This window comes from Triturus cristatus, chromosome 11 (genome assembly GCF_964204655.1).
Source record: "Triturus cristatus chromosome 11, aTriCri1.1, whole genome shotgun sequence".
In the NCBI taxonomy this organism is placed as follows: domain Eukaryota; kingdom Metazoa; phylum Chordata; class Amphibia; order Caudata; family Salamandridae; genus Triturus; species Triturus cristatus.
In genome coordinates, this window is record NC_140594.1 from 670,759,817 (window position 1) to 670,779,711 (window position 19,895).

At 39.9% G+C, this 19,895-nt stretch overlaps 1 protein-coding gene across 1 annotated transcript in view; it reads left to right on the forward strand.

The window, feature by feature from the left end:
- The window catches only part of MOGAT1 (monoacylglycerol O-acyltransferase 1), a 163,407-nt gene extending 154,995 nt beyond the window's left edge, over nt 1-8,412 (forward strand). The window contains exon 6 of the mRNA XM_085634266.1: nt 7,533-8,412. Within this exon, the coding sequence (XP_085490392.1) occupies nt 7,533-7,687 (155 nt within the window). The 3' untranslated portion in view covers nt 7,688-8,412. The remainder of the gene's footprint in view (nt 1-7,532) is intronic.
- The last annotated feature ends 11,483 nt before the right edge of the window (nt 8,413-19,895 follow it).

Sequence of the window (19,895 nt, forward strand, 5' to 3'; positions counted from 1 at the left end):
GTTCAGGTATTGCTCCACCTACGAAGCAAGTATGGTGTGATCTTCCTCTATGCCAACTGTGCTGCTGCCATCGCCACCCTCAGGGGAGCCTTGCTGCGGCCCCAGCATGCTAACACAGGGCAGGCACAGACTAAAACCGCGGCGATGGACCAGATATCCTCATCCTGCTCTAGGGGGACTTGCAGTCTTCCTCTGCTTCTAAACGTTGTCTTTCCCGGTACCGGGGATTCTCTCCGCCACTACCAGATGGGTGCTTTCTGTGCATGCGCCAACATATGCCATATAAGGCAATACACTGACTTTTTGCAATTCCCGCATTTGCTTCTGGAAGGGCAAAGCACAGGAAGCGGAACACTCTTAAGTAGGGTGGGTGACAGCATTCATAAAAGAATAATAAACAAGTAGGAGGGGTGGGGGGGGGGGGGAGTGCGGCCGAGAGCAGAGACACGCAGCGTTTACCTTGCGGGAGCGAGCAAGATAATTGCTAACACATGGTGCCGCTGCTCGCTTCCGCAATCGAAATGCCAAACGTGCACGCGTTGCAATTGAAAGCAATGCAAAGCGTGCACGTTTTTGGGCAAAAATGCTGATCGATTCCAAGAGGTCCCCTCCTATGCAACGCATGCGCGCTGCGGCGTAGGCAAGACCTAAAAAACTGCATGTTGGATAGACCGTCGACAGCATCATATCTTCTACACTCTATTTTCACAAGGTTTAAAAAACATTACGATGCAAATATAAAAACAATGGACAGTCAAATAAAACATGAGTAATAGTGCATTTCACAATTGAAAGAACAGGGGTTGATCCTGCCCTCATTATTAATTCTTAGGAATAAACCAGGGACCCCCATTTTCGGATTACAACCCAACTATCTTTAGAATTTCTTGACAAAGTGACAGCTTGGATGAGTAATAAAGATATGGAAAAGTATTTGGGTTACCCAAGGTTTGCAAGGGCAATCCAGATATAGTTCATGCTCCATCACATAAACGTTTCTTTAATGTAAAGGGATCCTAACATCCAATGTCTCCTGAAGATTGTTTGAGTGCATTAACATATTTCTGAAGAGCCTGAGCCCATCTTCACTCATTGTGTTGGACTTTAAACCAGCAGATTGTAGATATTTTGGATAGACTATCATCTGATAAAAGTTTATATAAAAATGTTCAAGATGTTTATCAGACAAGTGTGAACATGGCATTAAATTAATTTCACATTGGATAATTTGTGTCATTGTCCCTTTTTGTAAGCATTAATTTTCTCCAGGATCTAAAATGTCAATTTTTTTCCAAACACAGTATTTCAATTCATGAAGTGCCATAGGTGGGATCTTGTGCAAAAAAGCTTTTAGGAGCCATGCACGGGATAGTCCCATGTAGATAAAATAAAATGTAACCAGGGAGCTCATCTGCAGAAGTGCTCCAATTTACATAGATTTATATGATCATTCCACTTTCGGTTTGAGGCAAAATGCAACCCTAAATGTTTACAGGTTTTAACTTCTTACACCCTCAAAATCAATACTTTGGTTTTTATTTTTCTTCATTTAACTGTAAACGTTTTTAAATAACTGAACAATGAGACTCCTTGGAGTATAATCTAATAAACAAAATCATCAGCATAAAGAGACAAGAAATATGAATTGATCCCATTTTTGGAAAAAAGAGTTTGAGCTATTTATTGTGATTGGCAGATCCTTCACATATAAACACAAGAAGAGTGGGTGCCAAAACACATAATTGGCATAATCCATCACAGATATTTACTTTTTTGGAAAGATGGCCAGAATAATCCATTATCACTCAAACCCAATTAGCTGTTGGGAGAGTCACAATTAGAGTTAAAACACCTCATGGGGCATTCAAAGCTGATAACTGGTACCATGATTTCTCTTTATTTATGGTACTGAATGCAGTGTGGAAGTCTACAAAACAACAATGCAGCATCTGATTTATCTGTATGGACTTTTTTTTATAGTTGCCCATAGTGCAGAACACTGATCGGTTGTTGAGGGACCGGCCCGGAAACATACCTGCCTGCCTGAAAGGCAGTAACTTATTACCCATAATTCATTCCTCAAGATGGGTTAGAAGGATCTTGGAGAAGAGCTTTCAGGATACATACATCAAGGAGACTACTTAGCCTGTAATTTGTGTGCATCCTCCTGTCACCTTGCTTCAAGATTGGCTTTATTATGGAACCCATCCAAGATTCTGTAATAGACCCTGTTTTTGCAATAAACTTAAATAATAGCTGACAGTTTTATATGCCCAACAATCCATATTTGATTCTATTATTGCTGGGCTATTATCTGGACCAGCAGATCTACTCAATTTAAAATGTTAAGGTCCCCTTTTATACATTTCAAAGAGAATGTCTATTATTTCTTTATCATTTGAATGCAGATTTTCAGAAACCATGGAGGAAACTATGCCAAATAAATGTATTTACGTGTAAAACCCATCCTTCTTCAGCTGTCGTATACATTGGAGCAACAGCATTTGTATCAAAAACATTGTTTACCAGGGCCCCAAACTTATTTTTGGTCCCCAGCTGTATTACCTCAACATTCAATTTCAATGTGCAATCAAAGAGCGAACAATTGCAACATAAATCACCGGGTGCTTTAAATTTAGCAAGTAACTGTAATTGAACTGGGTCAAGTCTTCATAATATAATTGGAAATTCAATGTCTAGTAGCAATACCCTATCCTTTAGTGGTAATTCCTTCAATTGCAGAGCGAGTACTCTGTCGTACACAATGATCATTACCCTTGTGTTTCATATCATGAAATCTTTGGAAAAACTAAAAAATAGTGTAGGAAACAAACACATAATTAAAGGAGCAATAATTGGAGCCAAAGCCAAAAGTTTCTACTGCTGGACAATCCATTTGGAAAAGGCCATTTAGACCTATTAGTCTATTTCTTCCCAGCCAGTCGCAAATAAAGCTTGATTCTTACGAAAGATGCACTGCAGGGAATGATGCATTCAACATATTGTACTATTCAAGAAGTTCATTTAATACATCATCCAATTTAGTTGTCAATTTGTACATTGAAATCTCCTCCTATAAACCCAATTAGATCTGGTTACTCTATTTGTAAATTGGAAATTCTAGTTTCAACGTTACCCATAAAACCGATCAAAGTTTATTATATCTCCTTATGCTAGCAAATAAATATTAGTTAGTTTGTTCTTTATCTGTTTGCAGTTTAACAACAATTATTTGAGTCCGTTCTGTAACCAAGTCAATGTTTATTAATTTACTAATTATCCTTATGTAAATTTGAAAAAGCAGGCTCCATATACCCGCCCTTCACCACGCAAGTGCCTAGGTTTGTAGGTAGACACAAAACATTTTCTTGCTATCAAGCCACTTGTAATTAATAGATAAATATATATAAGCATTTTTTGACTTGCTTATATCTTTGGTGCCATTTGACAAATCTTCCCAAAAAGTGTCAATTTGGGTCTTGTTGTGCCTGGAAAGTTTCAGGGTGATTCGTAACTGGGGGCTGAGAAAAAGGGGGCGGTCAAAAAAACCTGAGTTTCTTATGTTAATTCGATAGAGATTTTAGACATGACTACTGTTCGATCCCCTGTGTCCTTACTGATGAAGCACTGTTGGCCTTAACAACAGTCAGATCTTACCGAGAAAGATTGGTTTGTCATTCACAACGTTAGTGAGCTGAAACATGGTACCCCTTTTGGGCGGACACTACATATGCCTAGATAGATTGCCCTCTTACCTGACCCTGCTTCTAGTGGTGTCCCCTGCATCCTCAAAGCAATAAAATTCCAATTCCAAGCGGATTTGAAACTGACCTTTATGAAGAGCCCCGTTGTGAATTATCTTCTTTCCAAAAGGCAAATAGTAGAGGATGACTATTCCTCCAGCAGGTTTGAAAGCCAATGGGCCCATGCTTACCTTGCAGTCATTCAGCACACTCACTTACCCTTCATCAACATTCACTGGCCCCTCTGAGAGCCAAACACTCCTAGGTCTCCTACACTAACTTTGCCGGTTACCATTGCTACGCACAGTACTCAAGAAAACAACACTGCCGAATGATGGTGAGGATGATACAGATTACAGGACACAAGACTCGTTTTGTTACGTTTTCAGTACCTTCAGCACTTCATGCTATGATAATTGCTGTCTCCTAGCCCGAATATGCCAAGAAAAAGGGAATGTGGGAGGAAAGGAAGGAGGCTGGTGAATGGAATGATCCTTACCAAAATGGAGCTGTAACCCCTTGGGCTCATCTCTGGTGTCTTTGGCAAGGAGGAAGCATAAGAGAAAAATAGGCTACAGGAAATTGTGGAACAGGAGAGGTTAAAATGCATAAACCAAGAAGAGACAAACAGTGTGACGAATTGGGTATAACTGAGTTAGGAATAGTAGACTGTTGGAGAAATGTCAGAGCAAGTGAGGGAGAGACGGGTAACCATGTCCTTAAAAAAAAAAAACAATTGATGGACAGAATACAGAACAAGGTCATATATTCACCCCAGTACAGAGATCTGGGCCAAATCCATTGTTTTTGTTACTCCCCATGCCATTTCAGTTTGAACCCAGCCATACGCAAACCAGTCTTGACCCTGCTCCCAATGGGAACAGTCCAGCCCGAACTGCAAGGCCAGGTCCTCCCTCGACTGGAAACAAGCGTCCTAGGACCGGTTTAGGGGTTTCACCCCTCATCAGCCAGGCTAGCTTTACTCCAGGGGCATGGAGAGCACGGGACCCACATCTGGCCATACCCGTCCCACTCTGGGTGACCAATGCAAAAAGAACAATTGATGGACAAAATGTAGAACAATGTCATACATTTACCCCAATACAGAGATCTGGGCCTAAATCCATTGTTTTTTTCTCCCCATGCCATTCCAGTTTGTACGCAGCCTTATGCAAATCAGTTTTGACCCTGCGCCCATTTTCTTTCTCTCTCTCTCTCTCTCTCTCTCTCTCTCTCTCTCTCTCTCTCTCTCTCTCTCTCTCTCTCTCTCCTTTCTCTCTCTCTCCTTTCTCTCTCTCCTTTCTCTCTCTCCTTTCTCTCTCTCCTTTCTCTCTCTCTCCTTTCTCTCTCCTTTCTCTCTCCTTTCTCTCTCCTTTCTCTCTCCTTTCTCTCTCTTCTCTTTCTCTCCCCTCTTTATGCACTTTGCTGACTAAATCAAAGGTGTAGTAGACGAGAGATCTCACTTTTTATTTGGTCTGAGTCTGCCTACAGGACAGCAAAGGTCCTCATAACTGTGAAATTTGTTTGACTGGGAGCTTTGGCTGGATGATTAATTATCACAACTAGCTTAGCTGGCTTCATGAAGGAGTGGTGTCTGTATGCAGCATCCACGGGCCTACATAATGTGGATTGCTCTTTGTAGTATCCTTAGGTCATGTTAATATGTTCCCTTTCATTCTGTACCTAGCTGCTCAGCCAGTGTGACTGTTCCGCGTAGAATGTTAGTGTGAGTGGAATGCTTGGGTTCCTGTGTGTGTGAGAGACAGTTGGGAAGATGGGCTGAGCAGCTAGGAGGCTGTTCTGGGGCCTGTTCTGGGCTTGTCCTAGATTGCTGTAACTTCTATCTATGGACTTAATAAACTACCTAAAACCGTCTACTTCATCATCTGAACATGTGGGTCCAGCTCACTACATTTATGGCGACGATCTGGAGCTCATCTCACGTTAAAGGTAGTCTGAGGTCAACTAAGGATGTGGAGTGCAGCAAGACTACATGTAGGAAAGAACCTACGTCGAGTAAAAGAATAAAAAAGAAACTAGTATCAAGAAATTTCAAGAAAAGAAACCTGTCAAGTGACGCAAATGAACTTTAGAAACCTGTCAAGCATGCCTGACTGCCCCACCAGTGTCCACCACATCGGACAGCCCAGCCCAGTCATGCTGTGTTAACATCTCTGTGTCTACAACACCGGTAATTACGTGTTTAAACCTGCTTATGCCTTGCAGAAGAACTTACGCCGTATGAAACGAGAATAACAAACATGAAAAGCTGCATCTCAATACTACGAAGGTAACCAATGGCTTTCTCAGTGCAAAATGCGGTGTTTACGTTGAAAGTAAGGCGCATTTGTGACTTGGATTTATGAAATTTATGGCGTTTGTCCTGCCAGCGTTAGAAATACTGTCTCATTGGTGATCGCCGGTTGCCTGCTGCAAGTATGGGGATTTACACGGTGATTAAATGGTATTTTCTGCCTTGTTTTTGCCGGTGTTTGTTGTTCCTACTACGTGGAAAGTAAGTATGACAGTTGCGCTTCATATAAAGATTCAAAATTAGCACGCACAACATACCTCGAGCACAATGCCGCGCGGATCCGTTTCAAAGCCATTCATGACGTTTTGTTCCCTGCTGAACAGAGTGCTTCCTGATGTCCGACTTCAAAGCTGTCTTGGGATGTTTTAAAGCACGAGCGTGCCGGGAACCACCCGGCATACGTCTCCTGTGCGTGCCGCCATCTTAAGGTTTATTATGTTTCCTGCTTCAGACCGCGATGTATTCACTGGCTTCTTCTGTGTCTTGCCAACCACGATTATTTGTTCTGCCAACCACGATCCTCTCTGAACAATAAAGTTTATAACGTTGTAGTTTTCCGGCAACCCCGAAGGGCGAGGAACGTTTTCTCTTCTCTTAAGTCCCATAGTGTCCCTCACATGAGGGGTGGCGTAGTGGGTTGTCACCACAGTCTTCTCACGTGAGAAGTACTTCCTTGGGTGTCGTTCTACCCATAGGATTCCAGTCTGGGTATCATATTCACTTGTTTTATGTGAGCTTTTATTTCACTTATTAAATTTTTCTTTGTTCAGTATTAAAGGAGGAGGATGGTGTTAGTGTGTTGATCTATGCTTTCATTTTTCCTTTCTCCTTAGTGTGTCTGTTTCCCTCTCGTGATGTATTTCTTCATGCATCCTTGGGTTTATGGACTCTTTACATTTTTTGTACATTTCTGTATTCATTTGTTTTCATTTCAGTTTGGGTTTAGTTTAGGTCTTATTAATTTTCAGTGTAAAGGGAGAGGATGTGTAGTATCCTTAGGTCATGTTAATATGTTCCCTTTCTTCCTGTACCTAGCTGCTCAGCCAGTGTGAGTGTTCCGCATAGAATGTTAGTGTGAGTGGAATGCTTGGGTTCCTGTGTGTGTGCGAGACAGTTGGGAAGATGGGCTGAGCAGCTAGGAGGCTGCTCCTGGTGGGGCTGTTCTGGGGCCTATTCTGGGGCCTGTTCTGGGCTTGTCCTAGCTTGCTGTAACTTCTATCTATGGACTTAATAAACTACCTAAAACCATCTCGGCTACGTCTACTTCATCATCTGAACATGTGGGTCCAGCTCGTATTCTAAATCTCTGTTATGTAAAAGTATGTTAGTTTTTTTTGCCCTCATGTTTACTGCTTGAACTCAAGCACTGTTTCAGAATGAACATTTGGCTTGGAGTTCACCCTTAGACTTTTATATTTAGCTTTTTATTGAATTCAGACTAACTATAATCCTTTTTTCCTCTATTTCTCTCCTAGTCGGAAAGCCCATCGTCATAGTTCGGAATGAAAACCCAACTGTGGAGGAGATTGAACAGCTCCATAAAAAATACTTGGAAGAGTTAAGAGCACTGTTTGAGGAGCACAAAGAGAAGTTTGGGGTACCGGAGCATGACACCCTTATTTTTACGTAATTGAAGCACTGGTTCTCACAAGTTTCTCATTATTATTTTCATGGGCGCGCCTGCTGCACACCCTCAGTCTAACTGTCTTGCTGCCATCTTGTGTGCATTACTTGCATAAGGGTTGTAGTGGACTCTTTAGAATAAGATTTTTGTAAAGAATTGTATGTAAAATATTTAACTGTATGCTTTTTAAAGTTTGAACATGTTTGTATTTGAGATACAATGTAACCTATGGATATGAAGAATGAAACGGGTACTTGTTGAGTTATATAGACAGGGTGTGCAATCAGTAATGAGAATAAATAAAACACTGGTCATATTTGTGCAGGTCGTAGGTGTTATTAGAAGGTACTTCTCACCACTGTGTTTTACCTGAATTCAGGACACAGTTTCTTAGGTACAGTGATATATGCAACATGTAATTGATTGTATAATTCAAAAGATGTGAGTGATTACTTATGCAAGTTTTATTTTTGTATTTATATATCTAATTCCTCTCATGTTTGCTTTACTGGCTTCCAAGATGTGCAATGATTTTCCTCTTTTTATTCCATCTGCCTCAAGTCTCTTTACTTTAATGATGTTGCTGAAGGAACCGCTCTTGTTGCTTTTTCAATCAAATACAACCTTGTTATACCGTCTAGATGGTATTTTCTCCTGTATTGTATAGATTGATTTTGTAAATGCATTTGATGAAATGAATGAAAGTGCTGAAATAAAAAAATGCAAGTTAATGAGACCCAGACTTATTAATTATACATATACGTTAGCAGAATAATAGGTCCAAGGTGTAAATTAGTAAAATAAAGCACAACTAGAAAGATGCTGAGGTTTGAAGGTTGAGGCTAAAGCACTAGATCACATAACAGATAACCAAAGAAATAAAGATCAATGTGGCGAAATATTATTTCAGGGAAATATATTAAAATGTTCTTAGGAAAGTGATAATGTCTCATGTGGGTGATCGTTAGAAGGCCCACATTTATCTTCAGGGTACCTACACTTGTGAAATGTCTTCTTTCTTAAGGTTGTCAATTCCTGCAGTCAATTCATGTGGGAGTGCAAGGTGATTCTAATATTGATTTCTGATTTGGCTTAGTTTGTGGCATTTGTGATATGACTTTAACAAATGAAATAGTTTCTAGCTGCTATGGATATTGATATTGTATTTATACAAGAAACAAAAGACATAAAAATAAATACTAAACTCAAAACCACCATTGTACTACAACCGCTGTTCCACAATTTTATCTTCCTAGTAACACTACACGCACACAACACTGAGCGACAAAGAAACAAAACAAAACCTTAAGTAAGAAAAAAAAAGTGGAGCAGAGAAGAAAAAGGGCAGTGTGGCAAGTATATCAATCAACTATGTGTTCCAACAATAGAAATAAAGTCGACTTGTTCTGCATAATCAAAATAAGTTCTAAAACAATATTAATTCATATAAACTTCAAGCAAAATAATTATTTTTGAGCATAATGACTCAAATTCCTGGAGACAACATTAATCCATGATTTAGTGAATTGATTCACACATTTAAATATTATTTGCTTGACATCAAACCAGGTGTCTTAGACTTTTGAAATAGAATTATGTACAATGGATTACATGAAACATTTGTAAAGGCTTGTTATAGGAATAAAGCATGTTCTCCTCATGCTTCAGGTTAATTGCACCTGATTTCTACTGTTTTTACAAGTAAGTACATTCGCAGTGCAGGACAGAAGCATGGCAGTACAGTTGCTAAGAGTTTTTTGTTCATCACAGTGAGTATCATCAGAGTATATGAAGTTCATAACTCAGTCCTCCATATTGTACTTTTTCACCCCCTATCAATAAGTAACTAGGTAAGATAACCGAGTGCAATTGAGTTTTTGTGTTAAACTCCCAGTGGTAATGTATCTGGTCAAAACAAGAGGGCATGTGACATATTATGAAATTCGTCCAGATCTTCCTCCAATTTTTTGTTAGTTCTGGAATAGATCATAACAATTTAATCAGTTACGCACCACTCTGACCCATCCCTATGAAATATACTAATTTTTGGGGTGGTAGGTAGGACTTGATCAATGTACAGCACTACTTTTTCCCATTAACAGTGAACAAAAATCTAGAAATTTGAGACATATTTTATACTTTGTGGTTTACTATATGCAAAGTTATCATGCACTGCTAGTTAGTACATTTCAAAATTGGTACAACCTAGTTGCACGACCTGTTCACCACAGGACCATTTATGGAGCGCAGGTCACCAGCTCTGGTCACACATACACCTAATACTCACCTGGGCCCAAACCACATTCATACAGCAAGCTGATGAAAACCCCCGCTGGCATCAATTTTCGAGTAATACCTGTAATTTTGTTATTCACTTGACCAAGTCTTACCAATTTAGTAAATGTATTTCATTTCCTTGATGAATCAGGTAGCGAAGTTAGTTTAAGGTAGAATGACCTTTACCTCTTTACTTTGAATAACCACGGACTGAAGAAGTTTTGAAAACCTTTATCTAAATTAATTTTGTGAGTCAAGCATCAATTACAGTAACCACCTTCATATCAAGAGGCAAAGTAAAATACAATCAATAGCAGAGATACTGAATGATCAATGAAGACGGTACCTGGAGAAGGAGGAAAAGGAAAGCAGGCATGAAAGACAGATTACGGATTATATTTACCTATTGGTCAAGATGAACCCAACTCCGAAGTGGGGAAACCAGATAGAATCTCCAGGACAGGTTACAGGTAAAGGAAACAGGCAGATTTAGATCTGGAAGGATATCTTCTTCTAAAGTACAACGCCAGCGTTGCACCCCTCTCTGACACTACTCTCCTCGGGTCTCCCTTTTCCACAATCCCTCTAGATGAATAGAGTTATCGATCAGAATCTCAAACTCTCGAACAGAGTTTCTGGTAGCAGCAGGGTCTGAAAAAGCGTCTCGGACATGAACTGGAGCAGCATACGCGTTGGGTCAGTGACGAGTCGGAATGACAGATCTGACAAGTCTGACGAGATCTCTAGCTATCTTAATCAATTATACTGTTCTTGATTCATGTACCACCCCCCAAGTATCAATTCTTATGTCTTCCCCTATTCTGATTGGTTGGGATGAGGAGGTCGCATCACACCACCTTAAATTTTAACATTTCTCTATGAACCATTGTCTATGTGCCCACCCCTTAATTTTCTTTTCCCATGGCTTTACTCCCACACACATTTCACATTACCCAGTAAATTAAACATTTTATTCAACATTGTTGCATTCTCTGGGGTCATTTAGTCGACTCTCCAAGGCTTCTTCATTCAAGGTGTCCTTGACTGAGTTAAATGGTAGCCGTCATGGTCTTCGGCCAATCTTTATGAGCATGTGCGTAGTAGGGATTCCAGTCACCCTCCGAAGCCCAAATAGGAACTAATAATAAAATAAGAAAAAGACACATTAGAACACAGAAACAAATGATTTCACTGTATACCACTTATCTCTACTCTATCCCCATTTACTTATTTAAATCTTTTGCATTAGTGTTTAATACAGCTTACGAGTTTATCAGCAGCAGGTGCTTTAGTGTGAGTTCAAAGCAGCCATTGTTAGTGCCATTGCGCAGCTGCAAACGTTTCCCACCAAAAGTGACAGTGTAATACTACGTAGATGCAGTAGACGCATGTGCGTCGGCCATTTTAGAACATTCAAGTCACGGGTTAGTAATGCACATTGACAAGCTTCCCCTAGATAAGTGTTTGTGATATTTGCAGTTTTAGTATTCACATACAGATTGATTACATTGTTACATGTTATTTGAGAGGATTAAATCCAAGCAAGTTTCTTTTACGAATCCTAGCTCCATCAATCCACTGTCTTATGGTATTTATTGCCATCAAAAAATAAGTTCATTAAAACAGATGCCAACTTTAGCACATCTCAATTTCTTCTTCAACCTTTTCATTTGCTTTCTTTTCCTTCTTGCATTGTAACCCTCCCATTCTTTTATAAAAGTCTCCTTTTAATTCTTCTAACTTTATTTCTGTAACGCCCTGAACGTCTCAGGATCGTTTAACAGACACGATAATGAGGACGCAACCACTTGTGAAGGGTTAGTTATTTTAATGAAGGCAAAAATAATACAAAGAATAAACAAAAGTTATAGTCACTGGAATCCTCCAGGCTAAGTACGTTACCAGCCCACCGCACGGATGGTCCTAACCGTCCTCTGCATATACGCCGATCCCGGCGTATGCCAACAGAGGGCAGAAATGAAATGGCCGACAATGCCAATCGGTAGGCTGTGAGGGGCACGAAGAGTGTTGGGGAAAATCGAGGAGTCAGGGAAACACCCAGCCGGGGTCTCTACCTGAAGGGAGCAGCCGCTCAACCTCTTCCTCAGACTGCACCGGGACGCGGAGTCACCTCCTGGTGATGCGTCACCGATACCCCAATCCAAAGCAAGAAGACTGAACCGAGAGCAGCCGCTCGATCGATCCTGTGGACTTCCGAGTCTGTAACGCGGCAAACACCTCCTGGTGTGCGTTACAGCTGGCAGTCCCTGTATCTCTGGTCGGGCTGGGAGTTACGACTCCAACCAGCAAAAGCGCCACTGCGCTTTGACTCAGCCGAGTCAAAAAGCGAAGCTCAATGGTTGACCGGTAGAGCTTCCGGGTCCTTCACAGGTGACGATGGGGCAAGACACGGCCCAGGGAGTAACGACTCGACCTACCTCCGTTCTTGCCTTACTGGAGCACCACTCCGGAACACTGCTCTTCACGAAGCAGGTACGTCGGTGTAAACACAATATCCGACAGCGTTGTACCTCCCGGTTCCTCCCTTTATAGGGCGTGTTTTCCTTGAGTTATGTAACAGCTCTCCTGTTTACATAAGGGCATGTTTTCCTTGAGTTATGTAACAGATCTCCTGTTTACATAAACTCTCAACCGCTAAGCATCCTGGGAGATGTAGTCCGTGTTCGCTGGTTACCGTTTTCTTCCCCTCGCATGACAGGAATTCTTGACAATTTCTTCAAATTTTCTTTTCTTATTCTCTCCATTCACTTCGTATTTCTTTCTTCCTTTACAACACTTGTGCCAACACATTATTGCTAAGACTAAAAGGGTTATTCCCATTATTGGTAATATTATGTGACCTAGAATACCTATTCCTAAATTAGAAAACCAATTACCTATGTTGGAAAAACGATTTGCAAGTTTACTCCATACATTTTCAACTTCCAGTGGTTTCAATTCTTCCTCCAATTTCGTAATATTCTTAATATATTTTCCAATTTCAACACTTTGATCTGGAATATACGTGCAACGATGGTCAATATATTTACAGACTCCACCCTCTTTTGCCAATAATATGTCACGGGCAAGTCTATTTTCCATAACCATAGACCTGACCGCAACTAATTCAGTGTTGATAAGCAGAAATCCTCCAGCAGTGTCAGTAGATAACCAATCAACTACTGTAGACAACTAACAAATTTTCCGTGAATTCAGAAGAACTCCCACTGAAGGTATCGATGCACCATTAATGTCACCTACAATCTCTGAAAAACTAGCTCTTTTTATACGTGTTAGTCCATTTGCGTCTTTATTGTTTGCAGTGGTTCTTTTTACATGATAAACCTTAGGGAATACTATCCCAAAATTGCAACTCCCATACCAATGGTCTGGCAGCCTAAAGTAGGCTTTATTGCCACAAACATAATAAATTCCAGGAAATACTGGATCAGTTCTTCCTTTTAGTCCCCATCCCCCGATTATTAAAAAATTATGCTCACATTCACTGGAACCAATAAATACATTGTTATATTCTGTTTTTAACCCATGGAGACAGATTTTCCCTTTCTTTTCAAAATCTAGAGACATGGCTGCATGAGTTTTGCCACTTGGAAAGTGCTCTTCTTCCTCAGCCCATTTCGGTATCTGAGGTTTAGGTTCAGAGGCTCTTCGTTGGAAATCCTGTCCTCTTTGTTCTATTAAATTCAAAAATATTTTCTCTTCATGTAATTTACAAGTTAAATTGTTATTATGTGCTTCAGCTACATCTATTGTTTTCATGGTTAAGAAATATTCACCCATAAATTCAGAATCCTTCGTACTAAGGACAGGGTTCATGCTTTTTCGCATAGGAACCTCAGAGAAAATCACATCCATGTTAGAATAATAATATTGCAGTTTTCCAGTTTTATAAAATAAACTTGCTAAACCACTACAGGATATACCATAGGTTAAGGGTAAATGATAAGTCCGTCTACTACAGATGCACACATAACAATCACTAACTTCCATAGTTTCTACATATTGTACTAATAAGTTTGTGAAAACTTTTAAATCGGTGCCATTTTATTCACAGTGTGATGTAAATCTGACTCATCTGGTGCTTCTAATTCTTCTCTATCCCCTGTGATAATAGTTACCTTTTCATGTGTGTTAGTGGTATTCTGTACACATTTGACCATTAAATAAGGTACGGCCACAGCTAATATTAACCATGTTATGAGTATTAGAAATATACTACATATACACATTCTGCAACATTTCTTAACACAATTCGGTTTTCCAGCAGCTCGATTATCAGCCTTTCGCAAAAAGGGGAAGAAGATTTCTCTTCTTTATTAAAGTGGTTCAAACTTCATAACAGTGTTATAAAGGGGAATTTTGCTCAAGGTGGTCTCACTACTTCGTAAATTTGCTCTGCATTAAAATTTTCAATTTCCTCTTCAATTATCTCTAAATTCTCAAAATCTTCGACAATTACATATGTTCATTCAGGACCCTTAAATTTGTTATTTACAAATTTCGCTCTGGGGCTTCTTCGTTTAGAACCTACAGCTGCTTGCCCAGACCAACTGGGTACTTCATCTACCTGCTTTGGTTCTTCAGGTACTGTCTTGAAGTGATATTTCAATCTTTTGATAACACCTGGCCTATTATCACCTTTTCTGATACGTTTAGCTTGCACTGCAATTGATACCTTCTTCAGATGTTTTTTTGTTTTCGTTAATTTGTGGCACAACGTGATTATTGCTTTCCTCAGATTCTTTCTCTGTCTGATCTTGTGCAGGGCTTTCTGATTCACTACTTCCTGAAAGTTTTCTCCTTCACTAGTCTGACCTAGTTCAGGTTCAATTTTTAAAATCGTTTTTTCTGTGTCTGCCTGTATTTCTGTCTCAATTTCTTTTGAATCTTTGTTGTCCTTTACCTGTTTGTTTACCTCAGATTCTCTCTGTTCTTCCCCAGTCTCAAGTCCTATCAATTTGGTTTCTTCTGTTTGGGTAATTGGTACCTTCCCTACCTTGTCCTGCTCAGGTTTATAATCTAATTTGATTTCTGTTCCTTCGGCACTTTCTGTTCTGTTTATCTAGTCCTCACTCTTTTCCTGACTAATTTGTTTAGTTTGACTCCTGGTTCTTACAGTTATCTCTGGTATGTCTACTACATGTATCCAATCATCCTGACTGGTGCTCGGTTGTTCTTAGTCAGCTACTTCAGGACCTATTACTTGAGATCCTTCAGCTGTGCAACCTTCAGCTCCCTCAACCGCCTGAGTCAGTTGAAGTTCCTCTTCATCAGGGACTGGTACTCTTTTAGTGTGGCTTGCATGAATCCAATTGGGCAAGCCTGCACATTTTTCAGCTGTTGTTGTGACTAATATAACCTGATGTGGTTTCTCCCAGCTTGGTGCTAGGCAAGTCTCTTGTGCGTGATTCTTCACTACAACCCAGTCACCAGGATTCAGATCATGCGCTTGAATCGGCTGCCTGACGTCTGCTTCCTCTCCAACCTGGTGAGAGATAGAACGCACTTGGTCAGCCAATTCTTTGCAATACTCCAGTACCAAATCATCAGTTATATTCAACATCTTGTGTCCTGGTATGCATGCCTGCCTCATTGCTCTTCCCATGATGATTTCATTGGGGCCTCAATTCAGTATTTTTGTCTGGAATACTTCTAAGTCCCATCAGAACAAGAGGTAGGGCATCAGGCCGGTCTAGTGGAGTTGTTGCACACACTTTTCCCAACCTCGACTTAATTGTGCCATTCAATTGTTCTACCACTCCAGATGCCTCTGGGTGGTATGCGCAGTGCAACTTCTGTTCAATTTTAAATGCTTCACAAATTTATCAAATTATTTCATTATTAAAATTCAGATTCAATAGTTACTGGAAAACTGAACCGAGGAATGAGCTCTCTCAATAGGAGTCTGGCTATGGTTAAACTGTCCTTTCTCTTGGTGGGGTATGCCTCCACCCATTTTGAAAATAAACAAACTATTACAAGTACATAGTTTAATCCTCGACAAGCAGGTAACTGAATGAAGTCTATTTGAAGTCTTATGAATTTCAGCCTTTCAAATGTTACCCATATAGACTTCTGTTCTCTTGCCTGGATTCATTTGCTGACATGTCAAACATCTTTGGCAAAGCCTTTCAGCCGTATTTCTAAACCTTGGGTTAAACCAATCCTGCCTGAAAAGTCTAATCATTGCATCTCGGCCTATGTGAGTGTCTCCGTGATACATTCTAGCCATAGGTGCAAGCATGCTGTCTGGCAACACAGGTCTATCGTCTAAGTAGACCCACACACCATCTTCATTCCTTTGTGTACAACCAATTTTCACCCACTCCTCTTTCTCTTTTGTTTCTGCTTTGTTCTGTAGATCTTTCACTTCTTTCCATGTTTCTAATCCTGACAATAGCATAAGTTGGCAGCTGTTTTGACAATTTTCAATTTTTCAATTCGGCTATTTGTGCAGACCTGACGCCTGGTAAATAGGATGCTTCGACTATTTCAGCCAATGTACTCACAGCATAAGTAGCACTTAATCCTCCCTCTTCATGACGCATATATGAACTATCTACAAAGAATTAATGCTCAGCATCTTTTAATGGCTCATCTTGTATGTCTGGACGAGGTTGTACTAAGTTCTGTTACATCAAGACAATCATGTTCCGGGTCATCTTTTACTTCCTCATTGTATGGATCTGGTAACAGAGTAGCTGTACAGTACATTGAACAATGGTCACATTTCTGCACCTAAAATGATCCTTTCATACTTGGTTAATCTACTTGGTCTAAGGTACTGTGTACGGGTTTGTGTTAAGAGAATAACAACTGCATGGGGAACCTATACCTTTACAGGGTGTCCCATCACAATTGTCTCACTTTGCTCCAGACTCTCACATGTTGCTGCCACAGCTTTTAGGCATCCTGGCAAAGCGGATGCTCCAGGATCTAAGGTAGCAGAAAAGTATGCCACTGGGCGTCGCATCAGGCCATGAATCTGAGTTAGAACTGAGAGGGTACAATTATATCTCACAACAAAATAATGCAAAGTATTTTAAATATTCCGGCATACCTAAAGCTGGGGCTTCACATAAACAATCTCTTAATTTCAGAAAGGATTTCATACTCTCATCATCCCATTCTATCTGTTCTTTTACTCGTTTCTTTGTCATTTGTATCAGGGGTTTCGCCAGCATGGAGAACCCCATAGTCCACTGTCTGCAATATCCAACTACCCCCAGGAACATTCTTATTTTCTTCTGGGTTTGTGGCAACTTCATTTGTTTTATTATTTGTATTCTTTCGGAGGTTACTCTCCTTTCTCCGCGTTCTATCTGGTGTCCCAGATATTTCACTTCCTTTCTGCAAAACTGTAACTTCTCAGGGAATACTTTATATCCACCTTTGGCTAAATGGTTCAGCAAAGCTATGGAATCTGTCACACAGTCACTTTTTTTTTTTAAGCGACTAAAAGATCATCAATATACTGTACGAGGAAAGATTCTTTAGGCATTACCAAAGTCTCAAGACATTTTTTCGAAATCTAATTGAAAATGGATGGACTTTGTGTGTACCCTTGAGGGACACGATTCCAAGCATAAACGCGATCATCAAATTTAAAAGAAAATAAAAACTGTCTATCTGGATGCAATGGGATGGAGAAGAAAGCATGACATAAATCAATCACGGTAAACCACCTCGCATTCCATGGTATTTGATACAGAATCACTGCAGGGTTTGGCACCACTGGACAACAGGGCACCACAATCTTATTAATCTTTCGTAAATCTTGAACTACCCTATATTTGCCGTTTGGTTTCTTAATGCCAATTATAGGTGAGGTACAGGGACTACTTACAATTTCTTTTAATATGCCTTGTTCAACCATTCTGTTTATTTCTGCTGTAACACCCGCTTTGACTTCAGGACTCATTTTGTATTGTCGGGTGTTCGGAAAAACCGCACCTTCCTTTATGGTTACTTTTACAGGGTCTACATCGGTCATTAATCCTACTTCTTTTCCAGTAAAATCTCACTCATCCGGATTTACTGTCAATTTTACTTCTTCTGGCAAATCATCCTGGGTTATTATTGAATACAACTCATTTACTTCTGCTCCTTGCTTAGCTAACATGATTTTGTATATTCCGTCTTCATCTGGGGTTTGAATGGCAACACCATCCGGTGTGCAAAATATGGTGCAATTAATTTTGCATAACAAATTTCTTCCTAATAAATTCACGGGACTGGAGTCGCAGACTACAAACTTGTGCATCTCTTTGAAGTTTCCAATGCATACTTCCATTGGCTTTGTAATAGGGGTCCTAGTTTGTTTATTGGAAACGCCCACTACTTGGATTGCTTCTCCCGAGAGGGGTAGGTTTGCAATGTCTGCTGTTCTCACAGTAGAACGGGTAGCGCCAGTGTCCAACAAAAAGGTAATGTCTTTTCCGTCTACCTTCCCGTCGATATACGGACCTGACTGATCTACCAGTAAGGATGCGCCAAGTATGCAATCCTCATCCCCCCCTCTCAGGCACCGTCATTGATCTTGGTCCCCGAAATAGGGTTCCTGCAAAAGAAACTGTGAGGTTAGGTCATTTTTCTTACCACTTCCTTCTTGAAATCCGGTGTCCGTACTGTACTTGGCTTGACCCACACATTTTGGCATCGGGGCAGGTGGCAATTGATTCTGCAGGTTTACAACCTGTTGTGGTTGACTCATTAGCACCTCCTTCTACGTCTCTGGATTTAAATTTGGATTTGGGCTATTATTAGTTTGTATATTCTTACACTTGTTCTTCCCATGCCCCAATTTTCCGCACCCATGACAAGGGAATTTCGTTTTTGCTTCTTCTCTACTTAATCGCCCTTTTGGTTTTCCCCCATTATTTTCGCCATTTCCTTGCCCTTTTCCTGATTTCCCTGCCATGTTATTTAACTGAAATGAATGAATGAATAACTGAATTTCTTGCTGTTCTGCCAATTTAACTTGAGCCCACATTACCTTTTCTTCTAAAATCTTTCGTCTATTGTCAATTTCATCTCCACAGTACTTTGCATATTTTAAAATTTCGTCAATTGGCTTTGCTTGCCAACACACATTATGTTGCTTAATCATTTCAGAAATGTCATTCTTTAATCCATTTACAAATCGATACACAAAATTAGTCATATCCTTATCCTCAATGCTTTCAACCCCACTATACTGTTTGAACACCTGTAGAAGGCGCTCATAGTACGCATGGACTGATTTATCTTTTTCTTGAGTTGTTCTATCTATCTTTACCCAATCTGTCTCTTTTGAGGGCATTTTCCATTTCAAGAAAGTTATGACCTGGTTATTTCAGTTTCAAACAAGCTTTATTCGGTGCGAAATGTACCACCATAAAAGTATTCTATCAGAAATAACAGTTACAATTTAAAAAGAATAAAATGTACAATTGAATTTAAAAAAAGGACGTCATACTCAATCAATACAACAAGATACAATACATATTTACATGGTATATAGTGCAAATAGGCAAGAGGACATATGTCATTTATATACAAAAAATACTATTGTATAACCTGGTATAGGGCATAGTGCAAAATAATCAAGATAGCCTGTATCATATAGATACAAAAAGTGCATTGTGCTACATAAGGTGCATTACGCTATCGTATGTCCCAATAGCCGATACATAAAATTACTGCGTAACTCATCTGGCTTCTCTTATGAGAGTGCTTCCATCTAGAACATTATATCACCGGATAGATGAAAATTCATAAAAATAGAACAATAAAACAAAAACAACGTAATAATGCCAGGTGAGCAGCCTAACTTTATCGCTCCAGAAGACTTTCCTTTAGTATTTTATTCCGCTTATTCCATGCACATCCTAAAAACTTTGCCACCCTGCAGATCAAAGATGGAGTACCATCTGTT